At 40.4% G+C, this 22,635-nt stretch overlaps 2 protein-coding genes across 11 annotated transcripts in view; both read left to right on the top strand.

Moving 5' to 3' along the window:
* Positions 1-5,390, top strand: part of DSE (dermatan sulfate epimerase) — a 36,231-nt gene extending 30,841 nt beyond the window's left edge. For 2 of the 3 annotated variants that reach the window (XM_032682940.1, XM_032682941.1), the window contains 2 exons: positions 101-308; positions 2,349-5,390. In XM_032682940.1, coding sequence (XP_032538831.1) covers positions 101-308; positions 2,349-4,113 — 1,973 coding nt within the window. In that variant the 3' untranslated portion in view covers positions 4,114-5,390. The remainder of the gene's footprint in view (positions 1-100; positions 309-2,348) is intronic. The other variant, XM_032682942.1, reaches the window with a different exon arrangement.
* Positions 5,391-5,486: 96 nt separating this feature from the next.
* Positions 5,487-20,269, top strand: CALHM6 (calcium homeostasis modulator family member 6). 8 transcript variants are annotated; one of them, XM_032682948.1, is made up of 6 exons: positions 5,487-7,097; positions 10,643-10,720; positions 15,108-15,186; positions 15,921-15,984; positions 17,383-17,834; positions 19,670-20,269. In XM_032682948.1, the coding sequence occupies exons 3-6, from the start codon at positions 15,181-15,183 to the stop codon at positions 20,084-20,086; spliced, it is 939 nt and encodes a 312-aa protein (XP_032538839.1). In that variant the 5' UTR covers positions 5,487-7,097; positions 10,643-10,720; positions 15,108-15,180; the 3' UTR covers positions 20,087-20,269. The 8 variants fall into 8 exon arrangements, with proteins under 8 accessions (XP_032538839.1, XP_032538834.1, XP_032538843.1 ...); XM_032682943.1 differs by having other exon boundaries at positions 15,108-15,288; XM_032682952.1 differs by having other exon boundaries at positions 15,108-15,288; positions 17,363-17,834.
* Positions 20,270-22,635: the final 2,366 nt, after the last annotated feature.

Genomic DNA, 22,635 nt, shown 5'->3' with positions numbered 1-22,635 from the left:
GTGCTTCTGTTTGTACCGCTTGGCTTTACTGTCATGCTTTACAATTGCATATTTTTTGTTTATTTGTTCTTTATTACATTCCTTTTTGCTTTTTCCCAAGGGTTTCAGAGAACTGTGGCCATCGCGGATTCCAACTATAACTGGTTCTATGGGCCAGAGAGCCAGCTGGTGTTTCTCGACAAATTTGTCATGCGCAATGGCAGTGGGAACTGGTTGGCAGAGCAGATCAGAAGGAACCGAGTGGTGGAGGGCCCAGGGACACCATCCAAAGGGCAGAGGTGGTGCACTCTCCACACTGAATTTCTCTGGTATGAAAGGGAATGAGTGGGCTCAAAAGGAACCTGACAGCTGTTTGCTGTTAGTGATAATTCATTATCTTTAGATTTGTACTGTAGAAGCTGAGATCAGGCTGTCCATGTGCCACCCAGAGTCATTAGGCACAGAAGAACTTCTTCACTTAGCACAGATGCACTGTATGGGTTGCTACAGGGAGCACCTTGCTCTTGTCCTACATCTGCTTTTATGGTTTCTTTCCATTGTCTATTGCTTTTATATAATTGCTTGTATTGAATACAGGCAGTTCCAAAGGAAATTTGCCTATACGTAGTCTTTTTTTTTATTTGGCCTGTTCTAATGTTTTTTAATCCTGTCGTGTTCTTTTATAATTAATTAGGTGAATATTTAAAGCATAGGTTTTTTTCAAAAGCTTTAAGAAATACTATGAAGTTTCTTTTAAAAGCTAAAGTAATGTAAACAGTAAGGCTACTGTTAGCTGGTTTTGCACACTTACTTGCAAGTTGTACTTGGAAAAAAATACCATGATAGATGACTAGATCCATATTTTTCCATGTAATTTACAGCTCTGCTAACTTCTGTGTCAATCTTCTAAAGGTAAGAAATTTAAAGATCCAAAAGGCCTTAGATACACATATGAATTCTCACAGTTTGTGGAGATAAGTACATTTTTGAGGAGTTAGTGTAGCTCTGTTTCTCTCTCTTGCAAGAAAAATATTGTTGAATATCCGTTGTTCTGCATTTATGATATGCACATTAGAATGTGTTTGTTAGGCTTCAAGCAGCCTTCATCTTGTTATTTTCAAAATACAGAGTCTCTTCTCTGCAACCTCATTCCATAATTGTTTTCTCCTGTGTCTTCATAGAAATCCTGGGAATTTATGCTTAAAAAATTCATTTCGATGTAAAAAGGAAAGCAATTTTTAAGAGCACCTGAGTAAAAAAAAAGAGTTATCTGAATATTCCAACAGTTGCCTTTGCCCTGTGCTGCAGTGTTGCTCTTGTGATGAGCGTGTCCATTTGCGTTAGAGTTTCAGGGAAGACATCTGCTTTTAGAGGAATCTCCATCAAGGACTGGTACATACAGAGCAGGCTCACAGTGCTGGTTGGAATTACCCCAAGCCATATGCAGGACCTGAGCTGTGACGGTCTAGGACCTGACAGAAGCTCCTGGTTAGATGTAGAGAATAAATCTGATGAGGAACCGTCTAACAGAAATATTACTGGGCTTAGTGGTGGGTTTGTTTATTTCGATTGCTAAAAAACAATGCCTGAAGGTTAGGTTTTCTTTTCCATGGTTGTTCTGTTTTGTTTTGGTTTTTTGCTGTTTTAACTCCCATAGATGAAATAAAGCAAAAATTTTAAGCATTGTAGCCTTTCCTGGAGTTAAGACCTCTTTTTGCACCAAATGTCTTACATCTTCCAACTTATACAAGAAAACCATGTAAATTTTGCTTCAGCCTAGTTTAGAGAAAGAAACTAACATATATGAACTGACATAAATAATAAACATGTATCCTTTAAAATGCCTTTTCATTAATTTTTAATTTACTGCTAATTCTGCTTGAAGACTACAGACTTCTGTAATCATCATTTTGGGGAAACAGATACTGTGCTTCTCTTCCTTAAGTAGTCAGTAAATAGATGCAAATGTTGATGTCTAGTGCAGAATAGACAGTGTCGACAGCCTGCTTCTAATTTGCCTTTTTAAAAGATCTGTATTGCAGTCAACAGTTTTATGAATACGTAAGACAAAACATGGCTAGTTTGAAATTAGTGGTACTCTTATTTTTGAACTGCAGAGAAACTGCTTGCTTTAAATGCAGAACAGATGCTTTCAGCTGTTATTCTGTAAAAAGTGTACAACAAATTTGTGCAGGGATTAGTATGATAAATATCATTACAACTCTGTGATTAGGAAGCATAATGAGGGCTTTATATTGTTGGCTTGCTCCTTGATGTAACTATTGAATAATTTTTTGAGTTTTGTACAGGTTCTGCTAATGGAACTGGTCAAGTGGTTTTTAAACCCATTTTTGTCATCTTTTTGGCAGGTATGATGCAAGTTTGCGCTCCGTACCTCCACCAGACTATGGGGTTCCTAAGCTGCATTATTTTGAGGACTGGGGAGTAGTAACCTATGGAAGTGCTTTGCCGGCTGAAATCAACAGACCTTTCCTTTCCTTCAAGTCAGGAAAGCTGGGAGGACGTGCAATATATGATATTGTTCATAAGAACAAGTACAAAGAGTGGATCAAGGGGTGGAGGAACTTTAACGCTGGCCATGAGCACCCGGACCAGAACTCCTTTACTTTCGCTCCCAATGGTGTACCTTTCATAACTGAAGCTCTGTATGGGCCCAAATATACTTTCTTTAATAATGTGTTGATGTTTTCCCCTGCTGTGTCTAAGAGCTGCTTCTCCCCATGGGAAGGGCAGATTACAGAAGACTGTTCCTCAAAGTGGCTTAAATATAAACATGACTTGGCTGGCGACTGTCAGGGACGAGTGGTTGCTGCCATGGAGAGAAGTGGGGTGGTTTTTATCAGGGGAGAAGGAGTGGGTGCATACAATCCGAAACTGAAGCTGAGAAAATTGCAACGAAACCTCCTACTTCTCCATCCCCAGCTCCTCTTGCTAGTGGACCAAATCCACCTAGAAGATGACAGCCCTCTGGAGGCAGCGACCAGTTTCTTCCACAACGTGGATGTGCCTTTTGAAGAAACGGTTGTTGATGATGTCCACGGGGCCTTTATTAGGCACCGTGATGGGATATATAAGATGTACTGGATGGATGACACTGGCCACAGTGAGAAAGCCACCATTGCCTCAAGGATGTATCCCCGGGGCTACCCCTACAATGGAACAAACTATGTGAATGTAACGACCCTCTTGCGGCACCCCGTCACGAGGGCCATTTACCTTTTCATCGGGCCCTATGTGGACGTGCAGAGCTTCACTGTCCGTGGGGATTCTCCACAGCTGGATGTTTTTGTTACCACTGGTGAGCATGCCTATGCAGTGTACCTGTGGCCTGCCGAGGATGGGTCCCGCTCTGCCTTTGCACAGGTTATTGCAGACCGCCAGAAAATTGTCTTTGACCGAGCCTCTGCTATTAGGAGCTCCGCAGTGCCAGAAGTGAAGGACTACATGGGGATCGTGGAGAGGAACCTGCAACATTTTAAGCCTGTTTTCCAGCAGCTTGAGAAGCAGATCCTGTCTCGTGTGCGCAACACGGCTAGCTTTAGGAAGACTGCTGAGCGCCTGCTGAGGTTTTCAGATAAGAGACAGACAGAGGAGGCCATTGACAGGATATTTGCAATCTCACAGAGGCAGCAGCAGCAGCAGCGTGGCAAAGCAAAGAAAAACAGAAAGGTAGCCAAAGGCTACAAATTTGTTGATGCCGTTCCTGACATTTTTGCACAAATTGAGGTAAATGAAAGAAAAGTGCGACAAAAGGCACAGACTCAAGCACAAAAAGAGTTGCCTGTAGATGAAGACGAGGAAATGAAAGATCTTCTGGATTTTGCAGATATCACTTATGTGAAGCACAAAACTGGGTTGTCAATCAAAGGCCGATCAGGGCTGGCGCAGATGGTGACGACTGCTCGAAGCAGTGCTCCATCAATATCAGCTTCTTATACCCGCCTATTTCTAATTCTCAACATTGCTATTTTTTTTGTCATGTTAGCAATGCAGCTCACATATTTTCAGAAGGCCAAGAGACTGCATGGCCAAAGATGTCTGTATGCAATACTTTTAGTAGACAGCTGTATATTATTGTGGCTGTATTCTTCCTGTTCTCAGTCACAATGTTAGCAGAAGACCTCTACTAGTTGACCAGTTTATGGTCATATATGTCTATGCAAAAGCATTAACCCTAATAGGGCCAAAGTTTATCTTCTTTTTTTTTCTGAAACATTCCAAAAACAGCTGGGCAAAGATTGCTTTCAGAGCAGAAGGGATGAAAGAATAGGGCAAGCAATGAATATCTCAGAAAACTAAGTACTTAATAAGTACTCCTCCTTTGGGTTTTCAGTTGGGCCTCACTTCTGAGGGAATGTTGTGCTTTGTTCATCAGATTTCAGTAATGTAAGTCATAATTAATTTTTTGGTGAGAAGAGCCCTCTTAATAGATTTGTTTCTAAGGACTTTCTTTTTTATACAGAATTTGGTTTGCATGTAGTGAGTTTTCATTTCAGGCTGCTAGGGATGTCTCTGGACATTCTCTTAAGACAAGGACATTCAAACGTAAGTGTACAAGTTGGATCTTAGCATTAGACTTCATTTCTCTCTGCCAAACCAAAAAATGGTTCAATATGGTATAATTATACACTCCTGTATAATTATTGCAGACCCTTATATCATGTTATCTCTTCCATGCTTTACAATCTGGCACAGTGGGAAATGACAATCATGTCAGTACTTGCCAAGTGAGAGGCACAACACCTAGCAAGCAGTAGCAGAAGGTAAATGCGGGGTTAACTCAAAGTAGAAAGGAGCACAATTCTCAGGAAAAAAACCCTTTATGTTTTAGCCAAGTGTAGACTGTAGAAAGCTGAATGCTGTAGGATCTGTTCTCCATATTACAAGGTAGGATTTCACAAAAGTTTTCTATAGTTTGAAGCATGTCTTAGTAGGGAAATTATGTCCTAGATCACTGCCCTTCCATATGCAATTGTGAAAATGCAAACAAAGAACCAAAGCAATCCTGTGGTAACCTCAACAACTGTCAATATGGGGGAAAAAGTGTATTATGGAAGTATTTAATGTCTTTTTTCTGTTCACATGGCTAGAAAGAGGACAGTTAAAATTTTGTATGCAACCTGTTCTCTATAAAACACCAGCAAGGGTTCTGCAAGCTCTTTGTGGGTCCAGGTCAATTATTTGGGGATTAGTAGTAAATGGAATCATGCAGTTTATGACAAAAATAAGTTTGACATCTCCACATATATCCCCTTCTGTTCATTAAAATGATTTCAAGAATTCATAGCTATTTGAGAGAATGGAAGCTCTATGGAATTGGGACATACCTGTTTGTCTTTACAGAAAAACAATTCTTCCAGTACATTTGCTAAATAAAAGCTTTATGATTATGTCTATGGAAAAGTTGTTTGATTAAACTAATTTTCCTGGTAGTTACAGTAATGATGTTCATCAGCACTTGGTTCAAATCACAAAACTTTGTTTCCTCTTCTTTACACCATTTAGATATATATTACCTACTTTACTCTTGTTAAGCCTTCTGGAAGTCTGTTTTGAAATGTGATAAGCTTTCCTTGTCTAAACAGCTTCAGTGAAGAGGTTCCAGCTACTGAGCCATTTCTGAGCAGTGTATTCACATACATGTGCACATACTGCAGTTTTCAATGCCTGGATTTATTCAAAGAAATTTGGTACCTTTGGTCTGAGCAAAGATTTAGGACCCTAGTTAGTTTCTGATCCATGCAGTCATTGGAGTATGAAAGCCTACAGATAGTAACTTGGTCCATCTAAGACCTTGAAACACCTTTGAGACATACCTTCCCCTTTTCCCTAAGTGCAAAAGGCATATAAGGTGGTTAATTGTCTATTCCAACTCACACACTTAATTGCTTAAGGCAAAGGAAGCTGAACCTGGGAGCATTACCCAGTATAGCTCCACGTCTGTAGTGGTGCTTGCTGAAGCAACTAACCTATGACAGGCTGTGGATTGCTGGAAATGTTATTTCTGCCTTTGCACTGTGATGACATGAAGACATGAAAAAATAGATGTTCTTATGTTCAATTTCAAAGACCCTGTTAGTTTCTCAATATTATTGACCATGAAACACTGAAAAGTCAAGATTTTATTTCATGTATTTATTTCATGTCAAGATTTCATTTCACATTTATGCTGTGTCAATTTGCTATTGCTTTGAACAATCAGCTATAGAAAGCCAACCTGTAGTCCAGAAGACTTTTGAGAAATACCTGCATTTCTTGGCTTTGTAGTGCGGCATCTGAATTCTGGTATGGGATTTGTGTAGCTGTCAAATGAAACTGCAGAATCACAGTCAAAATTACAGCTGTCAAACGAAACTGCAGAGACTAGAAAGTAAGGTATGGTCATACCCATTAGCTCTCATTTACACTACATTTCTCTGCACTGTTCCAGCAATGCAAAGGGGAAGAGGTGGTTGCAAGAGATACCAATGCTCACAGCCAAGTGTTAAAGCAGCTTTTAAAGTGGACCAGCATTCAAATGAATGGTGTAGGTTCAGTGATACAGTGAAGGGAAATCAAGTGCACTGGTCTGTCCTCCTGAATAAGAGACTAGACCCATTTCGGCATAAAGTGCGCATTCAGGGGCTTTCCAGTCTCTGCCTCGTTTGCATCTAATACCTTTCTGTTAAGGATTTAGGAGTTATGTGTATATGGCTGTCATTGCTTGCAGCTCTGAACTCCATTTGCAGAGATGTAACTGCAAATTAAGCCTTAATTGTACTGAGTGTATTTTGGATATGAAAAGAATCCTGGGTACTTTCTTATTCTTTTCCAGGCTGGAACCTTTAAAAAATCCCTCTGCAGTGGTTATGTAAGTTTTGTTTCCATTCTTGTCCCTCTCATTCATTACCAAGGATTGTAACCTTTTAATAAAATTTGAAACAAATAGAAGAACAGATGGTTCCATGCCATCAGCAACCAGCAACTTGGACTGTTGGGCAGAAGTGCTTGTGTCACAGTAAAGCAGCAGTTCAAAGCCTCAGAGCATCAGATGACACTGCACATTGAAAAATCCAAGCTGCCCTTACTTCACTAGGAAGTGTGGTGAGGAAGAGCAGGTAAATGGGATCAGCCCAGGTAGCTCTACTGGCTTGTGGGTGGCTGGAGAAAGTTGGTGTTGCTCAACACTTGCTTATACTGGAGAGAATGCTGTCCTTGCCTTTGCATCCTTCATCTGAAATGCAGGAGAGAAGCAGTCTCAGTGAGTTCTGTTGATGGCAGAGGCACTTAGCACTAGTTTTATCTGGCTGGGTATACTAAACAGGTTTTGAAATGTCACTGTATGGTACCCAGTAGCAAAGGTATTTTTCACTCCCTATTTTAAATTGAGTCACAAGACTGAAATGTTTCTGGCAGATGCCTCTGCTCACATTCCTATTCTGCTTCTTTTTCCTGTCTAAAAGTGTTAATTTTCTGCCTCTCTGGCTGCAGGAAAAACTGGCTATCCTACAACTGGGTATATACAGATGGGTTCCTGTATTCATCGGACACCCTGCTGACTTCACTCAATTTCTCTTCAATAGCTGCTGTTCAGTCATGCATGCTTCATTTCAGGGCTGTAGTCTAATTTAGTCTAAAGTTAATTGACTGTATTTTGAGCAAAGTGAATGGCAATTGAGCCCACAGTTAGTGGTGTAGACATTTGAGGGTGGAATCTGGTTCTTAGATTTTTTTTTAATTATTTTTTGAGTCCAGCTAAAAAATGGCTATGTTATGTACATCATTGTGAGTCAAGGAGGCAAAGGGAATGGAGCACATTACTTCATTTCGTAAAATTTGTAAGATCAAAGCTTAATCTGAAGAGTTATATGTCTGAAATACATCACATTCTTCTGTTGGCCTATATGTTTTCCAGTGATGAAAAGTTTTCTCTTACTGTTTGAAAGCATAGTGTTTGAAAAATAGCTGTATTTCTGCACTGGGACATTATATTTGCATTTATTTGGTTTGCAAAAGCCTGAGTTGGGATCAAACATACATATGTCTAACTTTCATCCCTTTGCTCTGGCTAGTCTGTTAAAATCAGTAGGGTAACTTCAGACTGGTAAGTCAGACAGCTGATGAAGCCAAGATGTTGTTTTCTGTCCTTTCTTGGCTGCTGACTCCAGGAGTTCTCTGCAGCAGAAGGCCTGTGCAATCCAGTGCTGGATATATCTGTACTGTCATCAGTATAGGGACTGTTTTCTAAACGAGTTCAACCTTGAAACAAATAATGCCAAAACACTTCAAAGAAAGAGCCCTGGAGCCTCTCAAGGAGGAGAGGCTTGAGGCAGGGAGGAGAGCTGGCCCCAACTACACAATATATTAAGTGCATTCTAAAAGATATTTTGAAAAACAGGATTATCAATGGGTCTTCCTCAAACACACCATCAGTTTTTCTCCTACTAATAACTAATACAGATGGATGACTAATTTAAATTCGTGCTTGCCTTGGTTGCTACTCTACACTGCATAGCAGCTGCAGCCATATAATTTAGGAAAACTAATAATTTTGTGAGAATTTAGGTTTTATCTTCAGTTTTCAGTGAAAATGAACATGACTGCCATGGCCATGAACTACTAAGGAGCAAATGAATCCATATGTACAAGGCCATATCTTCTCTGCTTTAATTCATATTAATAAAAATAGCAAGAGAACAACAAAAATCATGTATTTTTGTAGTGGTGTTCTTGTGGTGATAGAATTATGCAGTTAAATCCCACAGATTTGTTTTCAAATTTAAAAAGACAAAAAAGAAAGCAGGAGGAAAGATGCTCTTGGTATGACTTTATATGTCCGTGCTTTCTGCAAGAATGCCTGCAGCAGTACCAGAATTAGTGTGGGAATCCTCATTATCCTGGAAGACGAATGATGGGATCCTAATAGTCCCCCTGGGCCTTAGTCATGCTGTGAAACCTCTGTTCTTCTTGTCTGTTCTCGGGTAAGCTTTAACTTGAAGTCATGAGGTGAGCTGGGACTTCAGGGCTCTTTATATCAGCATATAACTCAGGGTCCCATCCATCTGAGCTGCAGATTCTCACCAGTCACAGAAACAAAGAGCACTGTGGGATCCCCTAGGAAAGGTAGTGATGAGGAGTGAAATGTAACCACCATTTACCTGTCTGGTAGCCTGCTCTGTGTATGAGAGACCCTTGGGAAAGACATCAGTCTGGCAGGGACTCTGTGACTTGTCATGGTGGTGAAAGCTCATTTGCAGCTTCCCTCTTTTCTAAAGAATTCTGGCATATGGGCAGACAGAGGCGTACTGATGTTCACGAACACAGTGCACACACAGAAAGGCCAACATGTGTCAAGCCTGTTGATCATGAGCTCTATCACATTCAGTCATTTGACAGTACATATGGTTCAGTACATATGTTCTCCATGACACACATGACGTATCCCACTGCAACAGTGAAGCTGGACAATGCCACTTAAGTAAGAAAAACTTGCCTTTTAGTCATGCATGAGCCTGCTGTAGGCAATGAGCTGTGGCATAGGCATATGCCTCTATGAGGAAAGAAGCTCCCAATCTTCTTACCTTGTCTGCCATTTTATCCTCGTGTATCCAGCCTTTCCTTCAGCTAAAAGCACATGTGGCATTCCCCCCAGATGCTACCTTTCCTGCCAGGTTTCTCAGGTTGATAAAGGAAAACAGCATTCATAACATTTATGATTATTTTCCAGAAGTTTAGAGACTCGGAGAAAAATTGCTAGCGTTTGAAATGCATTGTTGTATAAGATATTTAGCATGGTATTGTGACCTTTCTCCCCTTTGACTTGTGCCCAAAACCACCAATGATTTCATTGGTTTCACTCCTAACTGACCCTGGGACAATCAAGAGGAAAACTTCCCCACTCCAACCCCCAGGGCTGTGTTACCACAAACAATAATCCATGACAAAACAATATATAAATTTATGACTGTCCCCAAAATATTTACATATATTTTTTCACCAAACATTACATACTCAATCTAGCTTCATACCTGCATTGGAAAGCATTCTTCAAGGAGGTGGAATGATTCTAAAATCATGAGTATAAAAAACCTGGCATCCCACTTTGTCTTCATAAAAACTATAACACAGTAAGATAGGAATGCCAGGAAAGATGGGCCCATTGGATCTGCCTACAGGAAATGGCTGTAAAGAAAACTTGAGGAGGATTGAGGCACGGAAACTTCCCTACATTGTGACACTGCTGTGAGAGTAAGCTCAATGAATTCACCCTGTGGCAAGAGGGAATAAGTGATCAGCACATGCATATTTCTTTTCCTCCCTAAAGAACAGGACTATCCTTGGGATAAGGAATTAAACTATTTGGGATGTACTAAGGAAGGACAAGCTGCTCCACGGCTTAGTAAAGATGCTGGAGTAGTTATAGTAGGTCTTTGCTATTAATTATAGTCTAGAACTATATTCACTTTTCTCATGCTTATCTTTTTTTCTATATGGCATAACCCTTATTTTGATCAAGTAAAATAATTGTATTCTTTCACTTATTGTCAGGTAATGAAGCAACTGACCCACTGGCAGTTATGATATCCTATTTCCCCAGTGAGTGGTGAACAGTATGCAATCAATTTGCCTTAAAGCATCATATATCTATCTTATTCCACCTCAGAGGACCCAAGGCTCCGTAGGACATTCTTCCAGTAAGCTGTGTGGAGGATCTGGCTCTGACAGCTGAAGTGATACACTGGTAAAACACAATCTTGTATGCCTCATGGAGTTTCCTCTGGTGAACCCAACAGCAGGTTGCTAGCAATGGGAAAATGGACAAAGGACTAGAGTCCCTGGGAGGGCACTTAAGTAACTCCACCTTTATGTAAGCTAGAGGAATATAGATGTTCAATAATGCTATGAAATACTTACAGCTGCAAATGCCATGGAAATAAAAATGGCAATGATGATGGAGTATTTGAATAAATGAAGGCAGACCTAGAGCCTCGGAAAGTTACTGCTAACATAAAATATAGGCAACTGGGAATGCTTTCTCCTTATGTCCCATATATCATTCTTTCCTTTTGAATCATATCTTCCTGTTAAAAAAAAAATTGAAAGTGCACACAAAAGTGCTGTTGAGTGTAATAGAGTTCAGCCTTTAATACAAGCCAGACATAGTTACCATAGAGCCTGACACAGTTTGCACATTTGTGGTAAACTGAAACAGCTTGGGCATTCTGCAGCTCAGGATTAGATTGATTAAAAAAATATAAGCAATATGACTAAGGGAGGTTGAGGGTCAGAAGCGAGAAACTTTTCAATCCTTTGACAGCTTTGAAAGGGATAGGGTCTTGACCCTTGTGCTGCCTTACTGTTAGAAAATAAAAGCAACAAGATGTGAGCAGCAAAGGAACCTGGGATGGGAAACTGGAGAGAGGAGTACTACCATGAACAGAAGAAGTGGTTAATTTCTTAAAGTTTGAAAAGAGGAAGAAGGATTAATTGAATAGAAAAGTACAGAGTATGTTTTGTAGAATGTGATCAGCCACTATTGGGCCACACACATACACACACATAGAGTGGAACAGAATCAAATCTATTTAATAGGACAAGGGGACAATCATCCTGAGATGAAGGAGGGCAGATTTAGATTAGATAATAGGAAGAAATTCTTCGCTGTGAGGGTGGTGAGGCACTGGAACAGGTTGCCCAGAGAGGTTCTGGACTGTCCATCCCTGAAGGTGTTCAAGACCAGATGGGACAGGGCTCTGAGTAACCTGGTCTAGTGGAAGGTTCCCTGCACTAGGGAGAATTGGAACTAGATGATCTTTAAGGTCTCTTTCAACCCAAACCATTCTATGATTCTATGACGCTACGAAATCTCAGCTATTCAGCAATTCCAAGGCAGCAAGGTGTGACATACATAAAAAGAATATAGAAATATTTAGAGTTTAATGCACTTAAATTTGCAAAGTAACTCTAGGGCATTTCATTTTCCATAGTAAATGGAAAAGACTGAGCTTTTCTTTCTCAGAACCAACTAGATGACTGCCCGGGGTGATATACCTGATTACAAAAGACAACTGTGCCTCACCAAGACTCTTTAATTTCATCATAAAACATGACAACTTCTGTCTTTCTAATCCCATGTTTCTATCATATTTTCTTATAAACTCAACAAATAATTGTCATTTAATCCACAGCCAACATTAAAGAATCACACACGCTTATTTATGGCTCGTATACATTGTAGGTTGAACAATAAAATCCTCACACAGCTGGTTGCTGTAGGACATCTGGACTGAGTCACAGGACCCTCCCCATACAGAAATTAGACTTTTAGTGAACTTACAGTGTTAAAAGAGCAGCACTCAATAACAGCAAGGGAAAGTGCCATGGCTTATGTGACTCTGTACCAGAGCTCACCCGTCAGAGCCTCCTTCAGAGCCACGCTTGGTTTTACAGACCTGTTTCCTTCCTACCCCCTAAAAATTTGTTTTCAGCCAAAAACTGCTAATAAATGTAATGCCTTAAAATAGCAGTATAAGGTACACAAATGCTTGTAAGCTGTGCAGGCCCAGGCACAATGCTACTTCTCAGGCTGCTGGTCTACTAAGTATTAGCACTATTAATGATTTATGTGGTGCCACTGAGCTGTGTGACGCTTCACAAACTTGTAAGAAGGTTGATTCAGCCATAAAGTCAGAATAACTTCCTTGCTTTCACAAACTGAGGCAATGGGCCTCTGGGGGTGGTCAGTCCACCTGGAGGGTAGGTGCAGATCTGCTTGTGGACAGGACCTCCAACATGTTAAGCATTAATTTCACTTGGACTGAGACAAAAGGCATCACAAGAATTTTCCTGGAATAAAAAGACTTTTCCAGTCTGAAAAGTCTTCTGAACTGGGCACTGAGAAATGCAGCTTACAGCTCTTTCACTTGGAGAAGGAAGTCCAGTCGTTATAAACAGAAAACCAGTGTGGTGGTGCTGTTTTCCACTGCATCTGTGGATGTACAAGATTTTAGATTAATAATGCAAAGACGAACTTGATAAGACCAATGACAGGAATTTAGGACAGGATGGGCCATGGATGGAGCAGCTAGAAAGATAATGATATGCAGTAAAACAAAACCAGTCTTTCACTATTCTGAACAAGTAACAAATGTCCCAGCAAAAAAATAAATAATCTATTGTAAGGACTTACTAAAGTAATGAAAACAAGACCTACACCATACGTACTGGTAAAACCCCTGAACGCACATGCACGCGCACATGCTGCTTTTAGGACCAGTGTTATGCACTTGAGGGAATGACAGAATTAGTCAGACTACAGCTTTTTCCACCTAGAAGATGCCTGAGATTCATCCATCTGCAAATGAAAGCATAGAAATTAAAAACATCAAGGAGAAACTTGATAAAATATTAAACAAGTCCATTTGTTTTCCTCTGACCCCTTCATTTTAATAAATAGTATTTTTTTAAAAAAGAGGTGTTTCAAATAACAAAAATAAGCATTTTGTTCTAAAAATGTTCATCTTTTTAATTCCAGCATTGTTCCCATCCCCCTTGGAAGGCATGAAATTTCATGCAAATCAATGCAAAACCAAACATTAAATTGGAATTCTGGGTTTTTTAACAGAAAACTGCTTTTCTGAACACTTTCCATATAATATTTTGCAGCTGTTGTGGCCAGACAAGTGTTAATTTAGAGGGAAAGAAAGAACTGCCTTGGGAAAAGAGTGCTCTGAGTGAACAGGGGCTCTGAAACTCCCCAGTCCCATGGCTCCTCATATCCCAGAGCTCCCTTGATCTCCCCCACCCCCACCCCCACCCCCAGCTCCCAAAGCTGCCACTGGGCTCATCCTGGCCACACCTGCACCCCACTTGGCTCTCAGCATAGCTACTCCCCCACTTCCCAGCTCGAGTGGTCTCTCTTCCCTCACCCACCACTTTCTGTGAATATTTATTGGAACCATGTTTGCTTGGAGGAGGGTTAATCCTTTTTCATGCAGAGCTCCACTCCCTTGTCACAGGAAGCTTGTTCCTGAAATCATATTTTGTTACAGATAAATAAAACACTGCTAAAATTAGGCTCAGAAAGAGAAATAGCAGGATTTCTTGGCTCTGTTTTTTCCCCTGTGAGATTGTAGTCTGTTCCAGAGAGCTGTCACTGGTCCTTCAGTTCCCTTGTTAAACTAGTGGTTCTTGGAGGCAGCTCAGATCCCTGTTTCTGCCAGGAGGCACCTTTGCAGCGATTTCAACTAGCATTTGTCATTTCTGACGCGGAATCATCAAATTTTGAATTGGGCTTGAAGGGACCTTAAAGATCATCATGTCCCTGCCATGGGCAGGGACACCTTCCACTAGACCAGGCTGCTCAAAGTCCCACCTAACCCATTCTGCAACACTTCCAGGGATGTGGCATTTGCTAAGACTTCTTCAGATATGCTGAATTCTGGTTTCAAGGCATGTTAACGATTGTCTCTAGTTGCTTCTAAGTAAAAATCAAGGCAACAATAGTGGCCAATAATACAAAGTTATTCTCAATCTTTAAAAATTAACCTCTGCTTTAAAGAATTGGAGATATACTTTCTTAGCTGCCTGACCAGAAAGCAAAATGGCAGGTCTAATTGTAGAAGAAGTAGTGTTGAAAGTGAAACAAAATCCTACCTTCATATATACACTGAAAGACTCTCAGCTGACTGAGACTACCCCTCAGGAAAGAGAGTTTTTTTATTATAATACGTAGTTTGCTAAAGTATCGACTCAATGCTTCATGGATTATTACAAAGCAGTTAAAATGCTGGAATTATTGCAAGGAAATAGAAAACAAATAACACCAGTATGACTTTGTCGCAAACTGTGGTTCAGCTGTACCTTGAGTGCACTGGAAATCTGGTATACTTCCCATTTCCCCTCATGCAAAAAATGATACCTGAATCCTAGACAACAGTTCAGGTAGCAACATGGATAAAAAAATTATACAAAGGAATACATCAGATGAGGAATGACTATATTAGGGGCTCCTCATATGATTATGACTAGTCCTCAGCCTGGGGAAGAGAGGACTATGATGAAAATGTACAAGGTCATAAGTTGAGGGAGACACCAAGGATCCACTGTTTTATGTTTTTCCCTTACAGATCTTGGGGACATCAAATGGTATGGTATCAGGTTTGAAAGAAGGTTGAGCACACCTGCAGTACAATATTTTGGATGTCAGTAAGTCTGCATGGGTTAAAACAGAATCCAGACAAATTTACAGAAGAAATGCCTCAACAGGTTTCAGATGCAAAGGAAATCCCCAAAATGCAGATTCACAGAGTATGAGTGCATTCCCAAGCTTCCTTCCCCTGTTCCCTGTGCTCCCTCTCAGCTATTGGCTGCAACCAAGATGAGGTCAGGCTAAACTTCGGTCTGATTCACTCAGTTTTATATACTTTTCAGTTGTATGTGTTTTTATGATACTGCTGCACAATAGCAAAGTCTCCTCTAGACCAAGGTGAGCATTTCAGTTACTGGTATGTTTTCCTTTGCAGCAGCAGCTTGGCACAGAGCACAGCACATCTGGTGTGAGCTTGGCAGCCATTTGAAGTGGTGCTACCTGTTCTGCCACCTCTGTGCCACCTACTCAGTTGCCCAAAGAGCTGAAAGGATCTTTTGGAACGTTTAAATGACTCACAAAGTTCGTTGACAGAGCTTTGATAAGCCATTGTGTTTCCACCAGGCTTGGTTTCTGCAGCTCTAGGTGATGCATTGAGTGATACAGGCAGCATCATGCCTGACTATCTTGCCTGAAGCAGCCAGTATCATAATCAGTCTGGTCCAGCTGGAGGCAATGTTTGCCTGAGAGTGGGGTGAAGCTCTGGCTTTGTGGTTAATCTCTGTGCCATGATAATGCCCAAAAAGAATCAGTGCCAGCACGTTATAAATGACAGCATTTGAATTCTGACCAGGACGAATTCACATTGCTGATGCATTCAGTGAAGCCAGAGAACTCCCAGTTTATGCAAGAAGCAGGTGAATTTTTACTCTAAAATCCCATATAAGTGGTTGTGGCAGACAAGACAATGACCACCAGCTTCCCAGCTACCTGCACATGTGGGTGTGACAAAAGCAAACTACCTACCTGCATTGCCTCAGGGAGCTTCAGTTGCATGACTACAAGCAAGAAACAAAGCTTCAACTTCCTTAATTCTGAGCTCAACTTGTCTAGATGTAGACAAGAAAAACCTTAGGGGCCTGGTTGATCTCCCTTAGGGAGTGAATGAAACTTACAGACTCTGAGCAAGTATTTTCACTGGTAGTTGAGTCTTTCATGCCCAGGAATCCCTTCCAGATATTTTTCTTCATTATGCAAGCCTTTTCCATTGTTTTTCCACTTCATACCATCTACTAAGTTTCCGCTGGTTTAGGAGTGTTCTTGGTTTGTTCTTTTCTGGGCTGCAAAGCTGCCACTACCTGGTATGGAGGAGGGAGTCCAAAATCTGATTCCTGGCAAATAATATTCTGGTAGCTGGAACTTCAGTGGGTCATTTGCTTGGTCATTGCTGCATGTGCACTGCTCTAACAACTTAAAAAACATTGATTGATTATCTTGAAAAATTAACATGATTATTGCTGAATTTTCTTCCGTAAGAGAACAAGGTATATTGTATTGCTAATAGTAAGGCAGGATAAAAATCTCTATACAGTTCTGGGTGGATTTCTCACATTTTATTCCCACTTTGAATCTGGTGCCTCACTGAAAAGCTTCACTGAAAAGATGATGAGATGTAAGACATTACTAGCTACTATGCATGTATGGACAAACACAGATTATTTTTATAGAAATAAAGCTCTTTGTTGTTTTGCTGTTGAAACACACTATCTATAATGCTGCTGCTTCTTTTGAGAACGCACACAGGATCACTCTCGAGGAGAAAAGACAACGCAGAAAGAATCATGTCTTGCCAATACCATCTAAGGAGTCTTTCTGCTGTGCCTTTTGCAACCAGACCTGTCTATCTGGCATTGGCCTTTTCAGCCACCAGTGTGCTTGTAGCAAATGTGGGTAGAGCCCTTCCCAATCTTCATTCATGAAGCCTAGCCATGATGGTGTTGAAACTGGAGTGGGTTTCCACTGTGGTTTCTGCTTGACCTTGACACTGTGCAGTGAGCACGTGCTCTTTTGTTTCCTCTAAGGAGAGCTGTTTCTGTGCTTCACTGCATCACCACCAGGAATAGAAAGTGAAAGCTCTGCAAGCTTTTGTAAGCTGGAGCTCCAGGACATTCAGCTCTCTCTCATCCTTTTCTGAAGGAGATTTTGCTCTCATCAAAGTAAAGGGAGGCAGAAAATGGATAGATTACGTGGGGCACTGGATTTCTGCATCCGCCACCAAACTGTTCTGGGTTACAGCATTGTGTCCCTGCTGACAGCTGCCAGTGAGCACATCTTCTCTTCTGTGGTGTTCAAGTGTCCCTGCAATTCTGGGAACATGCTGTATGGCTCTGTCTTCCTCCTGGTGCCTGCCTTCATCCTCTTTCTGCTCGGCTACATGGTGAATGCCAGGACATGGCGCCTGTTGACAGGCACCTGCCCTCCGGAGAAGGGCCGTGACTGCAGCCTCAGGGGAACCTGTGCCCGCTACTGCCAGGTGTTGGTGCCAGTGACAGCCAGAGCCTTGGTGGCTCCACTCACCTGGATAGCCGTGGCCCTGCTCAGCGCCAACTTCTACCCGTGTGCAGCCAGCGGGAACAGCCTGATAAAGGATCTCATCTGTAAAGATCAAGGGCAAGAGTGCCAAAACCTGCTGTTCAAAATACCCTGTGGTGAGAAGTTATCAACAGACATATCAAGTGAACTTCTTAGCCTTCAGGCACAGTCCCAGGTAAAGCCTCACCTCTCTTCTCCTCACACTCTGGGTTTTGACCCTGGCTCCTCAATGTATACTAGTGCATGCTGGGGACTGTAAACAGTCCTCTCTTACACTGTATAATATCATGTACCACAGGTATATGACTAGCAAAATTTCATTAGCAAAAAAACAGTAACAGAAAAGCAATAGGAGTATATTTATGCTACTTTCTGGATTTGTGTGTTTGCACTGTCATTTACAAAACCTCATTCAGAGCTGGGCAGGAAACCAGCCTAGAGACCAGGACTTTATGCGAATTTTCTTTTCAGTCAACTTAGACATGGTGCAAGTTCTTCTCCTTTTCCACATTTTAAATCTCTAAATATCTCAAACTTCTGTAAAAAGGCATTAGTTGAGAGGAACCTGAGATAGCTACTAAAGGGGAAGCTGATGTCTGATTGCAACAGAGAACTGGTTAGTGAAAAAATAAGGACAGCTTCTTTGACTATGAATCTCAACGCTTGAACCTATTAATAATTTTACACCTGTATTCTGCCAGAGTAGTTAAAATATATATCTGTATATATATATATATATAAAGTTTCTTGTGCTGAAGACAAACTGTATGATCAAAAAATAGCACTTGTGTGTGGATTTCTCTGTTTGGAGTGAAATGAAACCTCCAAATTTTGGCAGCACTTCAATTTTGTTTCTAGGTTTGTATGGATCTCGTCTTAATTCCAGTAGAAAAATCAGAATTTGTAACTTTTGCTCAGGAAAACATTAAGGCTGGTTAAAGGAATTAAGTTTATAAGAGTTTATAATTACTCAGATTTTTGTAAGTTCCTGTTTAGCACAAATGCTTATTAAAATTAAAAAATGTTTACATTTGTTAAATATTTAGCATGCTGCTTCTCCAAGAAAGAGGCTGACAAGGAACAAACTCTATACCATTGAATTCAGATAGGGTAAGAAAGGAGAAAAATCAAGGAAGAATGACTGTTACTGATATTGCAAGGAAATCTAAAATAAACATCCAGTCAAACAAAAACAGAAAAAGCATGAGAGCATTTTTGTTACTGACCACTTTTTCATATCTAATCTACTGTCTGCAAAATTAAGAACCAAAAGGAACACCAACTCCTTTTTCTTTAGCGCTCAATAATTTTTCATTTGAAAAAAAGTCATCCTGGTGTAAAAGGGGATGTTGCAGGATCTCTGCCTGGAGCTTCCAGCTAACTACCACTTAAAGGACAGATCAGCAACTGCTAGGACACCTGGGACCTCTGAGACTTACCTAAGGATGTTTAAATCGTCTATAAAACAAAAATGAATTCCCATATTCAATAGCCAACTCTGGGGCCTGCCTACAAAATGTACGGGACAAAACTTTTCCTGTGCGTTGTGGCCCCTGTTTGTTTTTGCATGCTCAGGTATCAGGGAGAGCAGTTACTGTCCACAAACAGATAGAGCACAGTCAGCAGGAGGTCTGATTTCAAGCCCGAGGTACACAGGGTGATTTTACATCCCCTGCACCATAAATCTGACCACAACTGGAGAAACTCATGGTCAATATTTTGCCTTAAAAGTTAAGAAAGCTGGATATAACTGAGAAAATAACTTCAGACCACCTTCTCTTTTCTTGATATTCATCCTTAATCCAACAAGATCAGCTCAGGGGCACGGAAGCTTTGTATGGCTGGCTGAATTTTGTGCATGGAATCCCCTCTTTTGGCAGCAAGCAGACAGTTGCATGCACTCCAGGGAGTGTCTTTGTTTACAGTTTTCATATCTTCTTCAATGGTATTTTCTATACTCCTTCATATGACCATGCAAAACCACCATTAACCTATCTCTCTTCTTTCAAGCTGATAGGGTGGTTCCTGATAGCCACCATCATGACTGTGGCACTGATTTCAACATGTGTCAGCCGCTGTTGCTCCCCGGTCAGCTATCTTCAGCTCAAGTTCTGGAAAATTTACTCAAAAGAAGAACAGAAACTCTTTGAGATCAAAGCCAAGGAGCATGCAACCCAGCTGGCAGAAAGAAATATAAATTGCTTTTTTGAACCCACTGACCCAGCACCATTTCATACTCCCAGCAACGAAGACTGGAAGAAGATTTCATTCTTGTATACATTCAATGCACAAGAGCAGTATTACAGCATGATACACAAGTATGTGAACACAAACAGAGGCAACAGCGCCAGATTTGAGGAAGGCGGTCAACATCCCACTGTTTTAGGATTTGTTGATGAAACAGATGCAGTTGATTCAGGGTTTTAGTGAAATAAATCCTTTGCAATGCTGGCAGTCTTTTAACCAGAAGAGTCTTATTCTGTGTTCCTCTGCGCTGAAATCTATGCAAACGTTATGTAAAAGATGATAGTTGTAACCCTCAGCAGATTTGGTTTTAAATAGACTTTATTACTTTTGCATAATACATTTAAATAAATACATCTGTCACAATGGGACTTTTCATATGTTGTTGTTCATTAAGAAGAGTCATATGTTTAAAATTATCAGCATTTGAAAAGATGTCAGCACATACTACGTCAGATTATTACCAAACAGCTTAAGGGCACTTGGCAGCTCGAGTGACAATACCAAAACTTATCAAAGAGACAAAACGAATGGAAGATTTGATCAGAAATTCAGCTTAGTTTATTAGCTTGCACTTGATGAGCTTTCAGTGCAGCAGAAAGATATTTACTTTCAGTCAATTAGTTGCTCAAGGCAAGGACAGCATCTTTGAAAATCTGGGAAGCAATTACCATTTTGGAGCTACCTGTGCATAACAAAGGGGTCCATAGAATGATTTCAGCTGCATATCAGTTTGAATTGCTGACCAAATAGCTTCCAGTCATTTTACCTCTATGCGCTCGGCAGCTTTGGGAAGTATCCATGAAGCTAAAAGCTCCCATGGCAGTGAATTTTCATTACCACTGCCTGATCTCGGTCACCTTTTGCAGCAGTCCTTCATAATTATCTCTACTGCTAATTTCCTGTAATTGTAAAGCTCTTTAATGGAAAAAAATAGGCATTTGAATGAATTCTGCAGGGAAAATACACTAACATTAAACTTACGGTTTACATTCTTCCTTTTATTTTTCTCAAAAGGACTTAATTCCTATGGGATTTTTAAAAGATATAATCATACATACAGTGTTTTGGCCCTGGCATCAGTACCTGAGCTATTTAAGCTACACCCAAGCTACAATTGCTTGTCCCTGCCAAATACACTATTTAACTTCATCCAGAATGGAGTCTATCAAAGTGTAAATTAACTTGTCTTGAGGGATTAGGCTTATGCGTAACATGGCAGTGTAAGTGAATCTTATATACTAACAAACATTTATAGCACAACCACATACTTAAGGATATTATAAATCTGTAATCCATACTAGCAAATAATAATATCCTTATCAAAGAACATCAAGTTATAAGAACAAATATATCGATTTTGAGTGAAGAATAGCAAAGTTCAGTTTTCATCTGAAAAGCTTTTTCCTAAGACAGCATTTAGGTGAGGTGAGTCAGATCGTTTGGTCTGGGCTGTCCTATTACTCCTCTCGGAAATCCTCTCTTTCTGCACAGTAAACTTGGAAACTATTCAGAGAGACAGAAAAGAATCCCAAGAAGTTATTTGTTATACTCATTTTCCAAGGAAGAAGGAAGGGAAGAGCCTATTTTAACTAGCTGAATATAATGAGCTTGGAAGATTCTTTCTCACTATAAACTGAAAGTATAACACATAAAGGGAAAACAAGATTTAATTATATATATAGAAAAGAATTTTAAAAATCATTCATTTTGTCACAAGCACTGACTTGCTCAGTGCTCTTTTCCTTCCAAGAAACTTAATGATAAAAGAGTAATAAGTGTCCAATTTTGTTACTTGTGCCTTCATGAAGCACAGTTCAGTTCAAAATGTTACGTTTTACCTCTCATATTGAAGACGTAAAAGATAACTTTTGGCTAGTAGGATGTTGCTGGAAAAAGTAAAAACGGCCTTATAAAGAATATTTTTTTGGGGTCAGCCACATGTCCTTCTCAGCCAGCTAGATATAACCAGCAAAAACTGCACCGAGGGCTCCTGTACTTGCAGTGAAATCAGACAAATTCCACAAGACCTTTTAGCCCTGATTTAAAACAACAACAACGATAATAACAACTCCCCTTCCCCTCCCCCCCAAAAAAACCGAAAAACAAAACAACAAACCAAAGCAAACAAAAAGTATATGGAAACTTGTTACTGGCTGTAACACATTGTTACATGACATTGTTACATGTTGTAAGTTCTTACTGGTAGCAGATAACAGCAGTTGGGTTGAGACCAAGACTGAATAATGAATAGCTTAGTTTTTGTTCTGTACAAAATTGCTCTCTTAAAGCTCCATTACACTTTGCCACCACTGTAAGACACTGTTAAGATATATGAAGGGAAAAAGACTATCATGAAGATTACACAGATCTGGTGGGAATGAACCCTGCAGTCCCCGAGGTAAGAGATGCCCCTCACTGAGCAGGATTAAGAAGTAAACAGACTGAGGGAAAAATAGGAGAAGAGGGTTAAAATCACAGTGATAAAATCAGGGTTAACTCTGGGCTTCAATGAACTTATTGTTTGTATTTCAGTTTAAAACAAGTGCTTTGGTGAGGAGAAGGTGAGCTGGCTTAGTGGGTAGGGTATCGTGCTAGGATCTGGGGTTTTGTCCAACCCTCATCTAGATATCTTGTGTTACATGGAAAACCATTAAACCCTTCCTGTAACTCAGGTCTTTGTGAGGCTGCTTCTTCTCTGTTTCCCAGTCATGTTGTGGTAAAAAGTCCAA

This window comes from Chiroxiphia lanceolata, chromosome 3 (assembly GCF_009829145.1).
Source record: "Chiroxiphia lanceolata isolate bChiLan1 chromosome 3, bChiLan1.pri, whole genome shotgun sequence".
NCBI classification, from domain to species: Eukaryota; Metazoa; Chordata; class Aves; order Passeriformes; family Pipridae; genus Chiroxiphia; species Chiroxiphia lanceolata.
The sequence above is the reverse complement of the archived record's forward strand: the minus strand, read 5'-3'. Positions and strand labels throughout refer to the sequence as shown.